We start from the raw sequence: 21,461 nt of genomic DNA on the forward strand, positions 1-21,461 counted from the left end.
GTTTCATATACTTTGTCCATTTGGGTTGCTTCAGGCAGAAGGGTGGATGTAGCCCTCACTTCTGTTGTGTAGACACAGGGTTAGAATTGCGGGGTCTTAAGAGTATATGCGTGTTTAGCTTTAGTAGATATCACCTAGAGTTTACCAAAATAAATCCAGCTAATTTTAATTGCAGATAATTTTTGCTAATATAATTGACATTCGTTTTACCTAGAACATGTTGCTAGATCTTAGTCCCCCACTTAACATAGTAAAGAGTGAAGGTGACAAGTTCTCAGTGACACCGTTCACTTTCTTTAGAACTTCAGAGATGTACACCCTCACATTAAATATATTACTGTAAGTATTGAGTAAGTGGTGGTGGCGAGGAGGAGGGAAAGCAGAGAGAGCAGATTAATCTGTCTTTGCTTGACTGATAGTTGTCATTATATTTGACAGAATATGTTTGCTAAGTCACAGCAGCTTTAATTTTTCCAAAAACCTAATGATATTATATGTTGCTATTATAGGTACCTGGTCCATTAGCAAATTCTCTGTTGCTCTGTCTTTCCAATCTCATTGCGGGGGAGGGGGTACTCTTCTCACATAGAAGGTGACCCATATCCACGTAACATCCTCCCATGGTTCTTTTAGACTAAATATTCATATTAATATGAATATTAATATTCATAATTAATGAACATTAATATTCATAACATTCACCACTGCTGAGCGGTGGGGTCATGTCAGGGAGTTGAGAACCAGGCCCTTCCTCCTCACACAGTGAGGAGGAAGGGCCCCTCTTCACAGCTGCCGAGAGATGAGGAAGTAGAGGCTGCAAAAATGATTCCATCTTTTCTCACTGTAAGGGGCGTTTGAGCTCTAAGAGTGCTTTTTAGCAGCTCCCACTGGTAAAATAGGTATCGAATTTCTACCAAGAATGGCATTTCCCTGAAGAGAATTGCTGCTTGGCCTGTACTTTTCGGTATATAATGGATAATGTGAAAGGAAAGTGTCACGTTCAAGGAGTCACTTTTTCAAGTTTTATTCCCAGCCTTTGAGCTGCTTGTAGAGTAATGTAATTCATTCTTCAGTCAAGTAGCTGTTGCTTTGATGCCTTTGTCTTTAGATGCTCTGTTTGTAGATCTCTCCTAAGAATAGATCAAAAATGATGTTTATATCTGTTTCCAGAATTGAGGAAGTAAGAACAGAATGAGGCTTTATGACTGCAGTTAACCCCTTCTGTTTTCTTCATTGTATGTTACAGGATTTGGTATTGGATTTAATCTCTTTCAGAAACCATCACTGTTCTCACAAATCAAGGTGTTTACTTCCCTGGCTCGGGCCTGTTTGTTTATTTGTTTGTTTCACAGTTACACTATATAAACCAGACATGTTATATACCCTTTCCATATAAAATATAAAGTTGCAATAACTAACATTAACCAGGTTTTTTAAGTCATTGTATGTTTACCCTTTACCCAGAATGCATGCAAATTGATTTTGTCCGCAGGTATATAGGGAAAAGTTTAAGGAAGTTAAAAACTCAAGCACAGTGGGAAACCTTGGGTTGCTGAATCTCATGAAATCATGTTTTCAGGGAGGCTGAGACAAACAGAATTGTAAGAGAGATGCTGCTAGAATAAGGCTTGCAGGAAAAAAAAGATTGTTTTAAAAGGCTTTAACCCACAACTTTTTCTCCTTCTCGTCTCCTAATAGTTCTATAATTTCCTGGTTTTTACCATTTTCTCTGCTCTCCTTAGTTCCCAGGATACCCCTCTTTTCTAGTAAGAAAATAGATCAAGCCTTACAACCATGGCTTGATCCTGAAACAGACCAGTTGAGCCTGATATAAGTTGTTAGCTTATTCATGGTTTCTGGTGTTCTTCCTCCTTTTGTCTTCTTCCTTTGTTGATTCACTCATTGATTTATGTGTGTGTACCTGCACTGGCACCGGGTATCAGTTTATAATAGAGAGGGCATCGTGGTACTGGTCTGGAGAGGGGAGCACCCATCTTGAGATGGGAACTCAAGCCTTCTGAGGATTAAGCTTCCTGATTTCAAGGTAAAGATTTAACAGTCCAAGACTACCTGTGATGTACCTGAGCCTGTTGTTGACTTGAAAAGTAGAATACCCTTTCAAAATAAAAATCTACATATGTTTATAGTTAAAGTAAAATTATTGACAGGGGTAAGAAGATTAAAATTGGAAGGGACTAGATTTTGGGTTTTTGTTGGTTTTTTCTTTTTTGGCAGCGCCACAAGGCTTGCGGAATCTTAGTTCCCAGACTAGGGATTGAGCCTGGGCCCCAGCAGTAAAAGCACAAGAGCCCTAACCACTGGACCACCAGGGAATTCCAAAGACTAGATTTTTAACTTGGAGCTCATGTTGGCATGAGACATTGAAGTTGTACATTCCAGAAGTAATGCTGTCTCCTTTTGGTAATTTGGAAACATTAAAACCAGCTAGTACTTCCTGCAGAGTTAGTTTAGGGGGCTTGCTTGCTCTACAGATGTGTAGCTATTAGCTACTTTGGGTATGATGCTGTACTTTCATATTAAAAGAATCCTTCCTGAAGAATGCTTGATGAAAGATGTTTCGTATTCTTCTCCTACTGAAGGACTCATCCAAACTTATTTACAAAAAAGAGGTTTCCCATACAAATTTTTTTTGGTATCCCTTTGGAGAAATTTCCTAGACTTTAAATCTCATCCTCCTCCCCCTCCAGTTTGGAGATGAGAATGTGATGTAGGTACAGCCCTAGGAACTAGTGATACCAAATAAGGAATTGTTTGTGTGGAAAACTCCTTTCTTGGTGATTAGCCCTCCTGTAGACCATAGAAGTCTGTCTTTAAGAAACAAACCTCAAAGCCCTGTGCACGGACTCTCCCCTTCCCTCCCCTTTAGAGTTAGTGGAGCAGGGACTGTAGAAGGGCATCCTATATTCTTCCTCACTGGCTTGGTGGTCATGACTGAAATGCCACCGTTTTTGTTGTTGCAGCTGTTGTTTATTTGGATTAATTTTTTCTTCCTAAAAACATGCAGAGTCAAGAATACCCTTTCAAACCCATTTGGGTCCTGTGAGGAGTCTGACCAGAGAGCCCCCAGGACCTAAGATGGAAGGAGAGGAATAGGACCCCAAAGACAAGCTTGGCCATTTCACGAATTGGTCTAGTTTGGGAGCCTGTGGAATCTAAACAACTCTGTCCCTAAATTATGACACACTTTGAGAAATCATGTGAGAAGCAAATGATCAGCCCTGTGGGGAGAGCGCCAGGCTCCATTTCCCCACTCACCATAGCAGTGATGACAGGTCCCTGTTCTGAAAGTATGTGAGGTAACAGTCTAGATATTTTTGCTTCTAAGCTTTGTAAACATTCAGCCATCTCACTGCCTAAAAATGCTGATGGAGCCTCAGACCTGAAATTTATTTCTCCATAGATACTGTGAAATCCACCTGGAATTATCATACATTAGGGTTTGGGAAGAGCATTAAGAAAAACAGTTCCAAGTAATCATTTCTCACCTTGTCCTCTTAGCCCGTCTCTGTACCACATCAGCACCCAGAAGGCATGCTCAGTCTTGCTTTTACTTCCTGAATCACATCTCAGAGGATTTCTTTTTTTTTTTTTTCCTTTATGTCTGTCACCTCCAACACAGCCAGAGAGCAGCCCTGATGAGATTCTATGTGGACATCATTTTTTTTCCTTGCTCCAAATTGTTTATTTCTCATCGACAGTATTATTGAAATCAAAACGTCTGGCCATTAGACTCCAGCAGAGCAGAGGGCTAAGTCACACCACAAACTGCTGACTTTCACTCAGCTATGAGATCAGGAGAGGGCTAAGCATGATGACAGACATTTTTAGGTATCTTAGGTACATAGGTATGGTAAATTCTACGTTTTAGCTGCCTAGCCTTGACATCAAATTATATTGTAGATACTACAATTTGTTCTTCACCTTTTTTTAATAAGAAATGACCACAAAGTTATAAGATGATTCAGTTTGAGTTTAATGTGTAAAGAAATGTTTGTGTTAGTGAAAATATAATATCTATGAAAAATAAGATGGTAGAGGTTGTGAGTCATCATTTTCTTTAAATGCTGATTATTTGTTTTCTTTAAAATAATGTCTTAGGACTGAGACTAGATGTTTTGTATTTGGGCAAAATTGATTTTCCTGTTTGGGACGATTGAGAAATGATACTCTGAATAATGAGATTGTAGAGAAAAGAGTGACTTAAAAAAAAAAAAAAAAAAGCAGTCTCACAACCTTTGGACCTTGACATGGAGGATCAGCCTCTTAATCCCTGGCAGAGTATGTGTTTTTCTGCCATTTTGCATCACATGCAAGTAACCTGCATTTCTGTCTTTCCTTTCTGATAACAGCCTTTGTCCCCTCTTCCACTAATTCCTAACTTGATACAAGACCAGGTTTGATCGACTAGATGGTACTGTACTATTGGCTGGCTTCTCTGGTTTTGATTAAATAGAATTTTCTCACTGGGCAAAAGCAAGGCTGGTGATCTCCACTCTTTGACTATGGCTAAGTGTCTTATTTCTGTACAATGTTTCATGGCTGGACCATTTTTTAAAAGAACTCTTTATGCCATTAGTTCATGAGAAAGAGATCTTACACCCCTTGAGTAATGATGGTAATGATATTCTAGACATAAGAGTTCCTAACACTGCTTCTTAACTACAGCTGAGATGTAGATAAGTCTACATGAAGGCTGAAGAGAAGGCATGCAGCCATGAAAACCACATTCTTTTTGTCAGAACTGGTAGCAGAAGGACCTGGATTCGGTTTGCCCCATGCTTCTGTCTTCCTCTGATGCCACCATAGAAAGCAGTGGGTTCCAGGAGTGGGTGAAAAGAAGCATTAGGCTTGGATAACCCCAAAACTTGACTTACCGAATTCCAATGCGCATGACTCAGTGGTCTTAGAGAAGCCATTTCCAGTTAAGCCTCTGATTACATCAAGGGGAACATCTATGTTGTGAGAGTCTTTAACACCCAATAAAATGTGGCATTTGACATTGCAGCAAAAAGCTGTAGTGGAAAGAGCAGTAGACTCTAAGTTCATTGTTTAGGTCACAGTTTTTTTTATTCATTTACAATATTGCTTTGGCAAGTCAACTCTTTCTGTGCCCCAGTTTCATTGTCCATAAATATAACAGGGGACAATAGCAATAACCCTGCCTCTATAACAGAGATGTTGTCAAGTTCAAGAGAAAAAACCAGAAGCTGTATGTATTTAAAAGATTTTTTTAAATGTTAAATGTTTATGTCAATTTATAGGATTCTGCATCACAACCTGATAGGCGATAGCTTAGAAGATCTTTGTGGGGATTTATCCACATCTTCCGTGTTTTAGAACTAGATGGACATGATAACAATCTGGTTTTCATTCTTCACAAATACGTCAGAGAAACAAACGTTGAATATTTTAACCAGGCTTGAAATGAACCTGTTATGAAATGAACAGACTTCAGTGAGAGAAATAACACGGTGGGGAACCTACTTGGGTACAGTAATCATAGAAGGTTTTTCAGTGGAGTTGACATGTAAGCTGAAATCTGAATAGTGAGTGAGAGACAGCAATAACACACACACACACACACACACACACGCACACACACACACACACACACACACACACACACACACGAAAAGGGCGTTTCTATGAGGGGAATAGCGTTCGCAAAGAGGTTGCTGTTTCCCAGGAGCAAAAGGTGACTGGAGCCTGGTGGACAAAAGGGAGAGTGGAATGAGATGAGAATGAAGAGGTACTCAAGGGCCAGATCATCTGGGGCTTTGCGGGTCATGGTAAGGGACTTGGGTTTTATTCTAAATGCTTTGGGATGCCATTGAGGATTTTTTTTCCTCTTATTTTTATTGAAGTATAGTTGACACACAATATTATATTAGTTTCAGGTGTACAGTAGAGTAATTCAGCATTTATATACATTACAAATTGATCACCACCATAAGTCTAATAACCATGTGTCACCATACAAATGAATTGCAATATTATTGACTATTTTCCCTATGCTATACATTGCATCCCCATGACTTATTTATTTTATAACTGGACTTTTTTTCCTTTCAATCCCCTTCACCTATTTCACCCAACCTCTCTCTTTGCCTCCCCTCTGGCAACCACCAGTTTGTTCTCTGTATCCAAGAGTCTGTTTCTCTTCTGTTTTGATTGTTTATTTGTTTTGTTTTTAGATTCCACATTTAAATGAATCACACAATATTTGTCTTTCTCTGTCTTACTTATTTGACTTATCATAATACCCTCTAGGTGCAACCATGTTATCGCAAATGGCAAAAGTTCATTGTTTTTATGGCTGAGTAATATTCCACTGTATATGTATACCACATCTTATTTGTTTATTGATGAACACTTAGGCTGCTTCAGTATCTTGGCTATAGTAAAGAATATTGGAATGAACATAGAGGTGCATATATCTTCTCAAATTAGTGTTTTTGTTTTCTTTGGATAAATACCCAGAAGTGGAATTGCTGGATCATATGGTAGTTCTATTTTTAATTTTTTGAGGAACCTCCATACTGTTCTCCATAGTGGTGGTGCCAGCTTACACTGGCGCCACCAACAGTTCCCTTTTCTGCATATCCTCGCCCACATTTGTTATTTATTGTCTTTTTGATAATAGCCATTCTGACAGTGTGAAGTGATATCTCATTGTGGTTTTGATTTGCATTTCTCTAATGTAGTGATGTTGAACATCTTTACATGCGTCTGTTGGCCATCTGTATGTCTTCCTTGGGAAAATATCTGTTCAGGTCCTCTGCCCATTTTTTAGTTGGATTGTTTGTTTTTCTGATATTGAGTTGTGTGAGTTCTTTATATATTTTGAATAGTAACCCCTTATCAGATATATCATTTGCAAATATATTTTCCCATTCAGTAGGTTGCCTTTTCATTTTGTTGATATAGTCCCATTTGTTTATTTTTGCTTCTGTTGCCCTTGCCTGAGGAAACAGATCCAAAAAAATATTGCTAAGACCAGTGTCAGAGAGTATACTGCCTGTGTTTTCGTCTAGGAGTTTTATGATTTCAGGTCTTACATTTAAGTCTTTAATTTGTTTTGAGTTTATTTTTGTAAATGATGTAAGTTTTATTCTTTTGCATGTGGCTGCCCGGTTTTCCCATCACCATTTATTGAAGAGAATGTCTTTTCCCCACTGTATATTTTTAGATCTCTTGTTGAAATTAATTGACCATATATGCATGGGTTTATTTCTGGGCTGTCTGTTCTGTTCCATTGATCCTTGTGTCTGTTTTTGTGCCAGTACCATAGAGTTTTTATTACAATAGCTTTGTAGTATAGTTTGAAATCAGGAAGCATGTTACCTCCAGCTTTGTTCTTCTTTCTCAAGATTTCTTTGGCAAGGAGTTTTTAAAAGATGGTTCAGTCTTATGTATTTCAGTTTGAATAGCCAAGCTGGTCAGAAAGCCAGTTTGGGGAAAATCACAGACGTCCAGGTGAGGGCTAATGTTATAATTCCTGGAATGTGGCTGCTTCATGAAACCTCCCTGACTTTCCCCAACTCCACCTTGGTCCTTGAAGCGCCCCCACATACACACCTCAGATGACTCCTATGTCATTTATCCTGTTATGCTTTAATACTCTGTTGCATCATTCTTATCTCCTCCCCACCAAAGTTCTTGATTCAGAACCACTTTTTACTCAATATTTGAATTGCCATGAAACCTCCTTCTGTATCTTCCATCTAATAAATATGCCATAAGTATTTGTTAAATGACTAAATACATAATTCACTGGCTCTCAACAGTCAAAGTGCCTCAGAGTCAACTGGAGAGATTTAAAATATGGATGCCAGGGCCACACCCACAGGGATTCTGATTGACAGTGTTTGGTGTTTTTGTTGTAAAACTCCCAGGTGATTTCGATGTGTGGGTCTGAGTGGAAAATCAGGGGATCAGGCTGGTTCTGGGTGGTCTGCAGTATTACCTGGGAATATCATATCCCCTTTAAATGCCTATATATTTACCTTTCCTCATGAATGATCAAGGCATAACAGAAATGCCCTGATTATCTCACCTTTAAAGTTATTCAAAATAATGAATATGGACTCTACCATATGGGGGTAGTTGGACATACAGCACTGTGATATTACTGATTCAGATCATTTGGTTGCATTTTCCAGAGTGTGCTATCAATTAGCCTTCCTTGGGAAGGAGAAGGTAAATTGCTGTTTTTCACTAGACATATGGAATTTGATTGACTGGCTTATTTTTAACAGCTATGGACCCTAAAAACACCAAAAGAGGAAGGGGTTAAAACATGGCTCCTTCTAGAACAGAACTCAAAGTCTGCAATGGTGTGATTGTGCAAGTGTTTTGACCTCAGAAGGGGAAAGTCTTTATTTAATTCTATGTAATGTGTATATAATAATATCATTTTAAGGCACCTGCTTCAAAATAGAAACTGGGATGTTGGAAATAATAACAATAAACAAAAATTAAAACCAAACCGGGCTCAGTGCCCAGGAAAACTATCAGATTCCAAGAACTGGGCAAGGAATAATGTAATAGAGGGAAAAAAGTCAGGAATGGATGAAGTTGTAACTGCCTCCGTTAAAAATGACCACTCTGCAGTGCGATTGCTGTTGAACAATTCCATGGGGCATTTGTTGGGTGGGTGGAGTTCCTGCCCTTCTCATTTCAGTGACAAACTTCCAATGGAACTTGCCTTCCTAAAAGTGTCAGTCTCAAACATGCCAATAATTACAGCAATCTTGCATTATGTTTGAACTTTTATAATGCTATAAACTAGTTGGAAATAAATGGACCAGAAATAAAAATATGAGTTAACTGAAGTCAGAAGGAAAGCCTTCATGTTTCCCAGGATGCCTAAATGTCGTGTGATTTACATAAACAAAGGAGGAAATCCTCTTTGTGTGTTTAGGGGTGTGTGTCTAATACAGGAACCCATGTTTTCCTGTTATTGAAAAGCATTCTTTAATCATTTAAGCACATTTTAGGACCCACATGTATTCCAGGTGTGTTGTTTCCCTTGACATTAAAACAGCAGAGCAGGGCATGACTATCAGAGAAACCTATTAGAGCTTCCCTTTGTGTCATATAGACACATAAAATAAATGAATTAAGTGGATAGACAGCCCTGGGCAGACTGGTAATATTGTGTGAATTTAGTGAAGGGAATGGTTGTTCCTAATGGGACTTAAGCAGACTTATACATGGAGCTGTAGGCTAGACAGGCCATTTGTGAATGGAAGACTATAACATTTCCTTGATCGTGGGTGTTAAGGGGATGATGACTTTTTAACCATGAAAGTAAATGTAACTGGTGTGAAATGTTCATAAGCTTCTAGCCAAATATAACTGAATAATGGGCAGTAAACCTAAGCATTATTTGAAATTAAAAAAAAATGTTTGCTAAATTCTGGTTAGGAACAAAGGGAGAAGATTGTACTGAGATCCTAAAAACAGCCCAGTCCTGTACCATAGGGTTCTTACCAACCCTAAAGGCAGGGTGCCCACATTTCTTTCCCCTCTAGGTCACTGCTTTCACGACCCCAGACACTGAAGCTGTGATAAAACTCTGGTATATGTGAAGGAGAGCCTTCTTACCACCAATCATGACTGGAATAGGTGTTTTCTGTCCTTCATCCCGCAAGGATTCTTTGCCATCTGTTGAGCATTTGCATGGTTATTTGCAAGTGTGGGATCTGTGGGCTTATTTGAAACTAAGAAAGAATGTAGCACTGATGCACAGTCTTACTAGGATTGCATTCATTACAAGGAATGCTTTCCACTTTTCCGGGTTCCTTTAAGAACATCCTTTCTATTTAAACTTACAATTCTTACAGCCAGAGCTCAGGAGGAGCTTTTAGGAAAACCCTTTTAAAATACTTAATTACCTCCCCTCCCTTGAGGCTCTAATCATGAAGTAAGCAGACAGAGAAATATTCAGAGTGACTCTCTCCTGGTGGCTGGTACTTGACCTCTGTCAAAGAGGTGACAAGGTCCATCCTCAGCATGGAAGGGAGAACTGACTAAGGCCAGGAGGAGGAACTGTCCTGGCCCTACAGTTGTGGTGACCTCAGGAATTCATATGTGGAGAGGGGCAGGGGTTATAATCAGATGCAAACTGGATACAAACTGACTACATTTTAAAGTTAAATAGTTGGGGGTTTTTTTTTGAGTGAAGTATTACTTCTTATCTTCTCACTAAAGCCTGGAATATTTACACTGGACTATAACATTAGAAATACGCATTGCAGCTCCCTAGGGGAACCGGTAACCTGTACTTCCTTTAAAATGCAGCCTTTCCCAACTACCCCTACCTGATGCCTGTCAGCCCTATATACTGCTTTCCCTGCTAGACATCACTGTGCATTTGTAGCCTCCATTGGAGGAGCTTGGTGTTGATTATTCCTTTCGTGTTCAATGTGAGTGGATGACTGCATAAATGAAGCTGCCCTTACAATTAAAATTATATTGTAACTGCTTGAGGGTGCACATTATAATTTCTATTTCTTTTGAGTTCACCTCTTACTAAAGGTACACATATTCATTCATTTTCATTTATTTTCATTTTCTCTCTTTCTCTGCTTCTCTTTCTTTCTCTCCGTACTTCTCTTTCCCTCTCCTTCCCTCCTTCCCTCCCTCCCTCCCCCCTCTTCCTCCCCTCTGTACTCATACGCATACACATGTATATACACACATATGTATATTTATCTCTATATATACACACACACACAGATATATCAGTTTTTCTCTCTCTCTCTCTCTTGCACATATGTATGTAGGTATAAGATAGACACACCACTGAATGAGGACCCAAGCCACCCTGCACACCCACTAATCTGATTGGTCTTTTCTTGGCAGTGACAAACAAGAAACCCACACAGGCATCCATTACGAAGGTCAAACAGTTTGAAGGCTCCACGTCATTCGTGCGGAGATCACAGTGGATGCTTGAGCAGCTTCGCCAGGTTAATGGCATCGATCCTAATCGGGTGAGTGAACTGTCCAGTGCTGAGCGAAGGTGTTCTTTTCACACAATGACTCTCTCATTGACCTTGGCAGGGTGATGGTTGTCTGAGTCATTTTTAACAAGACTATTTCTCTACTTCAGTTATGTGGCTAAGACTTTTTGATTCCTGTGCCCTTTTTACGGGAAATTGTAAATCTTTTCATCATGTTTGATGGAGGCACCTAAGGGGATGAATATTGAAGAAGTGCTACTCCAGTAATATGTTTATCATTCAAGTGTAAAGAGCAGAGTTCAGATAATCACATCTGTGATTATCAATATGAAAAACCATGTTCATCGAAGCTCCATTTATCTCCTAATGCCACCAGTGATGAGGTTTATTTACCAAAAATCAAATAAATGAACTGCACCTTAAAAATGATGTATTAAGGGCCTCCCTGGTGGCGCAGTGGTTGAGAGTCCGCCTGCCGATGCAGGGGACACGGGTTCATGCCCCGGTCTGGGAGGATCCCATGTGCCGCGGAGCGGCTGGGCCCGTGAGCCATGGCCGCTGGGCCTGCGCATCCGGAGCCTGCGCATCCGGAGCCTGTGCTCCGCAACGGGAGAGGCCACAACAGTGAGAGGCCCGCATACCGCAAAAAGGAAAAAAAAAAAAAAATGATGTATTAAGTAAGATTCCTTTGGATTTAATAAGAGAAACATTTCATGGTAGAGTTATGTATTCCAAGTAAATTCCCTTTGCTCACACACTGACCATAAAATACATCAATAATGAGGAAACAGAAAATGTAAAATGTAACTATATACTAAAATAGTAAGGGGTAATTCTTTCCCTACCAAAGGTTAGGAACAAGATTAATACTGTTCAGTGCCAAGAACCTAAAGGAATCCTTTTTCAAGTAATTGGGAAGGCAATGCATAGTCTGAATTCTGACACAAGTTGATATGCAGTTAAGCTAAAGGGACTTCTGTGCTCTTAACTTCCTGGGGACATCTAAAAATACCATGAGATTTGAGGTCTGCTTGATAAAGAGAGAAAGGTATACTCTCTGTGCACCTAGGTGCTAATAAAGATGAGTCTTGTGATTAGGACGAAAGTCTTTGTGTTTTAGCCTTTATGAGTCTCTTCACGTGGTAAACTGGAAGCAGCAGTTTTTATAGCTTGAGATCAGTCGTTATTTCACCGTCTTTTCCAGGATTCTGCAGAGTTTGATTTGTTGTTTGAAAATGCTTTTGACCAGTGGGTAGCCAGCACGGCCTCAGAGAAATGCACCTTCTTCCAGATCCTCCACCACACCTGCCAACGCTACCTCACAGACAGGAAGCCAGAGTTTATTAACTGCCAGTCCAAAATCATGGGAGGTGAGTGGGCGTTTGTATGACTTTACTCATTCTGTTTCCTTAGACTCACTTTTACATAAAGGGTGAGGTATTCAGCAGCATAATTAAAGACCAGAAAAAAAGAATCAAGACGCTCAGAGCTGGACCGCAGGAGGACCATTCTGGGAGTTCATTGTAGGCTACTCTAGACACAGTGGTATGTTTTCACTCTTATCCAAAAGCTGATCGTTGAAAAGGAATTAACTCCTTAGCTAAGATTATTTGTACTATGAGAACAAACCTGTCCCTTTATTAGAAAAACCTTTCCGTTTGGTTTTTTCACTACCATTTCATCGCAGAACACTCTTCTGGGTTGCTTTTTCCTAGTATTTCTCAAGCTATTTTACAAATATTGATATGACCGTTCCTACAGATATAGTCCCTTTCTTTCAAATGGCACCTAGTCTCACATTTATTCCTTGAATGGCAGACAGAGCTGAAGTAGGATGAGTGCTGTAAGCCAGCCTTAAGGAACGAGTACCAGCATTGGCAAGTTAATGAGAAACACTTAGAGGGTGCTTAGCACATTTCTTTTAGGTGGCATTTCTTTTTAGAGACTTGAAACTGTGCTAAAAATATAAAGCCTTGCCAGTCACTATGGGAGTTGAGGAAGAGTGTGTATATTATTGGTCTTTTCACTGACCTGTTCTCCTGGTTTTGAAAGCATCTTTTTAAAAATGTACCAACTTTGTCTTAATCAAATGTAAGTGAAGGTCACAGTAGAGACGTTACGTCTTCCCCTTGGGCTGCATCTGTTTTCATATGAACACGAGGCAGGATCCATTGTTCTGTCCCGACAGCTGCTATGCACACACTCTCATTTTGCCATTAGTCTGCTAGATATTGTGGGAGAAAATGCTGTCAATACTTCATTATTTGCCACTGAAGTGTTAGTGTGCCTCATAAACAGGAAGTTGCTCACATCATATGAACCTCGAAAGGTCTCTCTTAGATGCTGATAAAGACTCTTGTGTTATCGCTTCTCTGTTTAGTCCTAGAGAAATATGAGGTGACGAGTGCATATTTTCTTCAAAGTGACTACATCCTATGGTACAAAAGTGAAAAAAATATTAGACAGATGTTGAAAGGAAAGGAAATATCAAACACTAACCTCTTACTGTTTGGAAAACATAATGAGACTCTATCATGTCTGTGCCACCAGTGTTGTTCAAATGAATCCTGCTTTGTAAATCCTTAACAGACTTGGCCAAAGGTTAAAGCACCCAGGCTGAGGACCACAGATGGTCACGTTTTCAGGGAATGGAAAATTGACCAGGCAACCCCAGCTTTCCCTCATTCTTCCTTAAGATCTTCTCTAGTATCCTAGAATCACATTTGTTTCTTGATCTTAAGTTCCTGCTATGAAACATGTTCCCTATCTGTATCAGTACCGTCAGTAGCTTGCCTGGCTGGCCCCTAAGCAGAGTCTCCTCTAGAAAAACAGTGTGACATGTGGATTTGAAATTTCTGTTGCTCTTGGAGACAGACTTTCTCTCGAGCACTCCACTTCTCCAGGTTCCATCCTGGGAGCAGAGGGCATCAGAAGCAGAGGCGGTTCCATGGGGACGACTGCATTTCCTCAGAGTGGAAATATGAGGTGGAAGCGAGGGGGCACAGACTCACTCCTCCGTCCCCATGAGGGAAACAAGCCGCCTCCTTCCTGCAAAGGTTAGGGAGAGCTCTGGGAACTCTCCCCTAAGGGACGGCGCTAGGTAGCCCTCTTCTCTGTTGTCTCTGAAGCTCTCGTTTCTCCTCTCAGAACAGGCCCTTTCATTCCTTCATTCACTCTTAGCTCATCATCCAACCACACAACATGTTAAGTACTAAGTACCTACTATGAGCTCGTCACTTTGTTACATCCTCGATGTGGAGAATCATTCTATGTTTGGTCTCTTAATAGACCCTAATTGCCACTACCCAAACCCCAGACTGGCAGGTCCCCAACAGCCTTTCCATATGCATTACCCTCTGAATATCCTCAGACCTTTCCACACATTCCCACCCAGCTGCTTCTGTCATTGGCCCAGTCTTTCGATGTCTTCCACTGCCCTAGGAACCCCAAATTATGCTGAGTTGAGCCAAGCAATATATCCATTGTTAAATTGTTGGTATGTATAGTGTGTAAAACTAAAGATTGATTTCCTGTAGTAAGAAAAAGAGTAAGTTAATGAGACCAAGTGCCAGAATTGGCTCTGCCTTCTGTGACCTTAGATGTCTCTCCTCTTCCTTAGACCTCAGTTTTCCCTGGTGTAACATATGGAGGTTAGACTAGATGATATCTACAATCTGTCAGGTCTATCGTTTGAGCATCAGTAATTCATAAGTTATAGCTTTATTGTGTAGGTTAGTCACTTCTTAATTTAAGAATCAAATAAAAGATTTAGTGCTGTTAAATATTGCCCAGTTCTAGATTCCCAGGGAAGGCAAAAAAGTTTGAATTAGACACATTGTAATTTGTTGGCACCACATACATCCTTAATGAGTACAGCCTGTCTTATTTAAACAGTTGCCTATCCTTGATAACAGTTGTACCAACACACCCTAGTTAATTAGCATGCTGATTAGTCTTCCTTTCTGCCAGTTATCACAATTCAGAGACTTAAAAAAATTGTGTAGTTTTCAGGTCACTACATTCTGACCCCTTTAACTTTTAGGGTACCTCCCCCATCTTCAGCAAATAAGATCTATTCCAAATTTCACAAAATCTTTTGGTTTGTCCTTACGGTATGGGCCATAAGTGCTGGACACAGATCGTTTTCCGTGCTGTGAAATGTGATAGATTTTGTAATTTTAGAGAACTGATGCTGCTGTTGGTGTGCTGTCCTCCATCAGGTTCTGTACATATGTTATCTCATTTAGTTTTTACAGCAGCCTTTGGAAATACAATTTATTATCTCCATTTTACTGAGAAGAAAATAGGATCAGAGAGGTAATTAAACAGCTTGCCAAGGATCGTATAGCCTTTGTCCTCAAGTGGCAAGGCTGAGATTCAAACACAGGCCCTCACCACTCTAAAACCATCATTTTTGGGGTCACTGAGTGGCACGCTCCAGGGAACACCACTGATATTGTCTTTGGTAGGAATGGTGTCCCGTGGAGTTGTGCAGGAATTTTAGGATATATTTTAGATAGCACATTCCTAGGTGTTAAAAAAGGGAGCTAAGAGGAGAGGGCCAGAGATTATGAGCAGTTTTAACTCTTTTCCTACTTTTATTGAGTTATATGAGTAAGATAATATGATGGAATCATCCAGGACCTTTAAAATCATTTTGCTTTTTCTTTGTTTTTGTTCATGAGAATTTCAATATATTAAAGAGATGAAAGTGAGGCTATTTTAGTCAATGGGGAAGATGCTGGAGGCCTGGCCACTCACCAGACCTCTTAGATATTTTGTTTCTGATCTAACCCCCATCATTGGGAAAACTGAAGCCCAGTGATTTTGAAGGACTTTTGAAGGACAAATCTGTCTGATTCCCACTGAACCATAGTTTCTTTTTTATTTATTTTTATTTTTATTTTATTTATTTATTTTTGGCTGTGGTGGGTCTTCATTGCTGCATGCGGGCTTTCTCTAGTTGCGGCAAGCAGGGGCTACTCTTCGTTGCGGTGTGCAGGCTTCTCATTGCGGTGGCTTCTCTCATTGCGGAGCACAGGCTCTAGGCGCGTGGGCTTCAGTGGTTGTGGCACGTGGGCTCAGTAGTTGTGGCTCGTGGGCTCTAGAGCACAGACTCAGTAGTTTGGCACACGGGCTTAGTTGCTCTGTGGCATGTGGGATCTTCCTGGACCAGGGCTCGAACCCGTGCCCCTTGCCTTGACAGGCAGATTCTTAACCACTGTGCCACCAGGGAAGTCCCCCATAGTTTCTTTAATACCAGTTCAAATAGGATTATCATTTAAGCATCTACAATTTAATGAAGTTCTTCTCTTATATTTATTGATTGTGTATATTCCATATGGCCAGGTTTTTCTTCTTGGGGAAAGTCAGTTACACAGAAATAAATTATTTGGATTGTTTGAAATTCTGTCCTCCAAACATGATATTTCCTTATCTCCAGAGGATAGACTGGGGAGCTTTGATCTTCTGGTGCTGGTTACAGGATCCAGGAGACATGGCCAAAGTCTACAGTTGTGAAGACCCCCATAAATTGAAAGAGAGCAGGATGCTCTAAGCAGGTGTGAAGCGGAAAGCGTTGGTTTCTTCTGCCTTAGTCAGCATCTTTTCAGCCATCTTCTCTTCTCTGGATGGTTGGAGGACTTTGTCCTCAAGCCTTGGTCATTCCTGACCTCCACCCTACCTCTCTCGTAGTTCATTCAAGGTCAGTCACCTTTATAAATACAAAGCCATTCATTCAGTTGCTGGGTCCCTAAGCTACCAAGTAACCTGCAGAGAAGGAAGGCAGAGGTGTGGAGCAGGCTGCTGGAATATCACATAGCATCAGGAGCGACAGGGCCCTGAAGGTGAAGTCTTGGGTTCATATAGGTCATATTTACTTTTTCTAAGATGGTAGTTTTTTTCTGTCTATAGTAAGCAGAGATGATGATATAAATGATATACTGTTATATGTGTGATAACACAGTTGTACTACAAAGATGCCTTGAAGGAGTTAATCACCCATGTAGAACTTCAGACTCTAGAAGAGAGACTTGCTTTCAACTAATGTATTTCAAGAGAAACATGGTGTGCCCCAAGTGGTAGCATCAGTTTACTTATAATGGACCTGTCATATTAAGTCAGGGTCCCAAGGGGGACTTTGTTTTGCTCTCTTCATGCTTCTTAACAAAATGTGAGTAAATCCCTCATAGTTCCCCATTGCTATTTTATTTACACTGACCTTCTGTAGTGATTACTGTCGGCCTATTATTTTTATGTCTAATTCTGTAAACTAAGGAAATCTTTAATGGTGTTGGCAACTCCTGTGTTAGAACCACAAAATAAACGCTTTGAAACCTATTTTCTTTTTTAGTAAGTGTGGTAAATTATTTACAGAAAGAAGTAATTTATTCCTCAAGGCAAGGTTCTGTTTAACTGAAGCATGTCCTAGCATTTTCCTTGAATTCTGAGTCCAAACACCCTTGGCTACCTCATTCAATTACCTCTCACTCTTTCATCTGTTCTATGTGGGTCATCCTTTAGGGGGGCCCCACCTACATTGTTTGAGGCCCAGTTGGTTCCATAAGCATTTACTCAGCACCATCTGTCTGACAGGTACTGAGCTACCTGCCGACATCCAACAACCAAGTAGGCACCTTTGCCAACTATACTTACGTTCCTGGAGGGACATCAGATGTAAACAGATATGAAACAACATGATACACCAGGGTGATGGCTGAGCTGCATTTTAAGGGATGGTTAATAGTTGACAGACACACAAGGGCAGGATGAAATGAGTTCTCTCTTATTGCAACAGTTAATCTAGACAGTTTCACTTCAACGTTATCTATATTCAGAATTTGGAACGTGGCAGATTGTTTTTCCACGAAACAGGCTATTTTGCAGTGCCATGTATTTTTATCATCATCAAAGGGTATTTCTTAAGCATTGTCTGTCTATGTGCAGACCTTCAGATGATGGTATAAAGCCCAGACGTCTGAGCTCTTTTAGAATTCCAGAGACACAGATGTCTCTGATGTCTGCTTCATAGCAGGCTGGCCCTCATTTGCCCCTGCTGATTGGTATGCTAAAGAAGAACCAGATTGCTTTACTTTGGATTCCCCTGGGGTGGTACAGAATCTCAGGATTTAGACTGTGACTTTGTATTGTACTTTTCTCCCAGACAATGAAGGGGCATATCCCTGGGCAAGGTGTGCGAATATTTCACCTTGTGAGTGTCCCAGGCATGGGCATGTGTAAGGTGAGGTAACTGACAGATGACACAAAGAGCACGTGTACGCATCCTAACAGGGCTCTTACAAAACAACAACAACAAAAAAAAGTGATCAATATGGTTTTTAATCCAAATATATTAATATAGTGCTCTAGTAGAATCTATAACATTTGCCATAATCTTTACAGTTCTTCCTCGTGTTTTAATGTTTCCTGTCATTGAATAATGGCTTTGTGGGATGTGAACTTCACTTTCTTACACATGCTCCGACCACAGGCACATTACAAAGAGTTGCTTATTTCTCAAGAATAAATTCACGTGCAATTTTGCCTCTACCACTCAAACTTCAACATACTCGGGGATGCGTGCAGACATACGCTAGTGATTATAATTCACATACCAAGTTAAATCGTATTAAAACAACCATATTGTTGCTTCTTGATGACATGTAGTGGGGAGCAGGCCAGGCTGCTTAGCTGATTCACTGTTATGAGAGGGTCAGGAAGTGTTAGATCTAGAGGAATCCATGTCATACTTCCTCCAGTGAGTTTTTGTTACCCTTGAGGAAATAACAAAGTAGCAAACTTCAGTTATCCTGTACCATGATACAAACAAGGAAAGTGGTTTATGAGGAACTTGCCTGAGGTCCCACAGCTGAATACGGGCTGGAGCTAGTACCTCGGTCAAGGCCTCTCACTTATTCCCCGTCCATTCAGTGGGGACCAGGACTTCCAAGTTCCCTCAATAAGCACAGGTCTTCTTTTCCTTGTATTGATTCAGTCAAGCAGAAGAGGAGATAACTCCAATTTAACAAGATATTTATGAGGCTCAAATTAAAGATTCGGTTTGGAAGTTCTCTCTAGATGTCTGTTAATGCTATTAATTGTATACACACGCAGACTGACCCACCACTGTCCCATCACTCCATCCACTTCATGGCAGCCCATACCATCCTTCCTAGACAGTGTGATGTTTTATTTAAGACTTGCTTTATAGAAACTTTTTGGAGAGAGTAAGAAATTAAGAATAGAAACCAAAAATTATGCATCAATAAAAATAATGGTACAAATATTTAAACTATACAATTGGAAAAGCCCAGTTTGGGGGATTTTTTTGCTTTGGTTATTGGAATCCTACCAGTGTAACTACTATGTCAAACACAAGTTTGATATATACTCGGCTACACAAAGTACTAACAGCCATCTGACACTGGCTGAGCGTTCTTCGGAGCAGGACATTGTAGCAGAAGCTATGAGGTGTTTCTTGATCTGAACCTTTTATGTATGTATGTTTAAAATTTAGGATGACATTACCAATCGTTATGTGGGGCATTTTGTGTGCTTTCTCCTATTTTCTGATAGTCAGTCTATTCAATATTTCATCTTATTCCCAAAAGATGAATTAAAAGCAGATGCTTTTATTTTCAGTAAGAAAATTGGAGTAACCAAGGACTAGTTTCTTAGGTCCCATCCAGTTCTATGCATGATATAAATGACTAGTAACTGAAGAAAAATTGGGTCATAGATGTGATTTTCTCTTTTTCATTGCTCATTGGCTGTAAGCCACACAGAAATGCACGCTGTGAAACAGCTGGTGGGTTATGATTAGTCACCTTGAGCTAGAGTGACTTTGTGCATTAAGTGCTTTGTCAGTCATCTCTCTCCACCAAAATCTTGAACCAAACCAAAGCTACATAAAGGGGACTTCTGAGGTATCATTTATTGGCATAAGGATCATGAACATATTTTGTCTTTCCCATGGTTAAACAATCTTCAGTAGACGAGAGCCATTTCTACTTTCAGAATCAACCAGAACACATAATTGCACAACTTGATAAAGTGAAAAGAGCACAGACTAGATTCACTTACCCCTGTTTCTGATGGCATCACTCATTAGCTCTGTAACCTTCTCTAACCTGCTTAACTTACACTCAGCCTCTCTGTATCATGGATAGCAACGTATACCTTGAAGGAATGGTGTGGGGATGAAAATGAATTTTAAAATATTCAATCAGATGGGATTTTTGCAAAGTGCCAGTACATGTCTGAATATCCTATTAAAAAATTATTATATGCCTATTCATAATATTACATGATTTCTTCTAGGATATTTATCAAAAGCCCTTTCTTATGAAAGAAGTAAGAAAATATTCTTAAAGGATATTTATCAAAAGCCCTTTCTTATGAAAGAAGTAAGAAAATATTCTTAAACTTTCCTAATCCACGTTGGCCATAAGAATCGCAAAAAAAAAAAAAAAATTAGTAATTTCGTTGTTCCAAGTGGGAAGGAACTGAGCTATATTATAGACATTTCAGACGTCTGGAATGCTGAGTTGTTTGCCTGGTTTATAGAATGCTGAATGTGTCGCATTTTATGTTTGACATTTATAGAATGCATATGTTACTGCTGCCTTTACCAAAACAACAATGTTTAAAATGTATTGAGTGACACTGTGCCGGAGATCAGGGCGCATAATTCAGATCTTCTTGTAGGAAAGAAAAAACCTAAAACATGTTTTCTGAACTTTATAAGAGAATAGAAATGTTTTTTTACCACCAGCATATCTTCAACCTAGAATATTTCTTTGAGTCCAGTTCTCTTTACACAGCCCCAAAAGGAGACACATGGATCAGAGGTAAAATTGTTTAATATTGTTAGACAGGAAGTGGTATTTCCAAAACAGACATAAAAGGCATGCTGCATGATTCCCATACTTCTAGATTTAGAGACAAATACAATTTTTTTTTTTTTTTTTTTTTTTTTTTTTTTTTTTTTTGCAGTATACGGGCCTCTCACTGTTGTGGCCTCTCCCGTTGTGGAGCACAGGCTCCAGACGCGCAGGCTCAGCGGCCATGGCTCACGGGCCTAGCCGCTCCGCGGCATGTGGGATCTTCCCGGACCGGGGCATGAACCCATGTCCCCTGCATCGGCAGGCGGACTCTCAACCACTGCGCCATCAGGGAAGCCCAACAAATACAATTTTTAAAAGAATTTGGGAGACAAGTTTGCCAACCAGTTTTCTATGTAAGACGTTAAAAAAAAAACCTTCATATCCAGCATCACCAGTTTCACAAAAGAAAGTTTACTTTAATACTAAAAGATACAAAGGACATAAGGGCTAGTCCTTAAATTGGAAACATTTACCTTTATGAAAAACTTACTACATCTGGTCCTTATCTTTCTTAGTTCACATAGACCAATCATTGGCTGGCATTTAAAAATTGTTGCTCTGCTGTAACACAGAAGCATCAAGAACT

At 39.9% G+C, this 21,461-nt stretch overlaps 1 protein-coding gene across 5 annotated transcripts in view; it reads left to right on the forward strand.

The window, feature by feature from the left end:
* The window catches only part of STXBP6 (syntaxin binding protein 6), a 271,989-nt gene that overhangs the window by 201,716 nt on the left and 48,812 nt on the right, over positions 1 to 21,461 (forward strand). For all 5 annotated transcript variants that reach the window (XM_060098185.1, XM_060098186.1, XM_060098188.1 and 2 more), the window contains 2 exons: positions 10,891 to 11,021; positions 12,196 to 12,361. In XM_060098185.1, coding sequence (XP_059954168.1) covers positions 10,891 to 11,021; positions 12,196 to 12,361 — 297 coding nt within the window. The remainder of the gene's footprint in view (positions 1 to 10,890; positions 11,022 to 12,195; positions 12,362 to 21,461) is intronic.

The sequence above is a fragment of the Mesoplodon densirostris genome, chromosome 4, assembly GCF_025265405.1.
Source record: "Mesoplodon densirostris isolate mMesDen1 chromosome 4, mMesDen1 primary haplotype, whole genome shotgun sequence".
Taxonomy (NCBI): domain Eukaryota; kingdom Metazoa; phylum Chordata; class Mammalia; order Artiodactyla; family Ziphiidae; genus Mesoplodon; species Mesoplodon densirostris.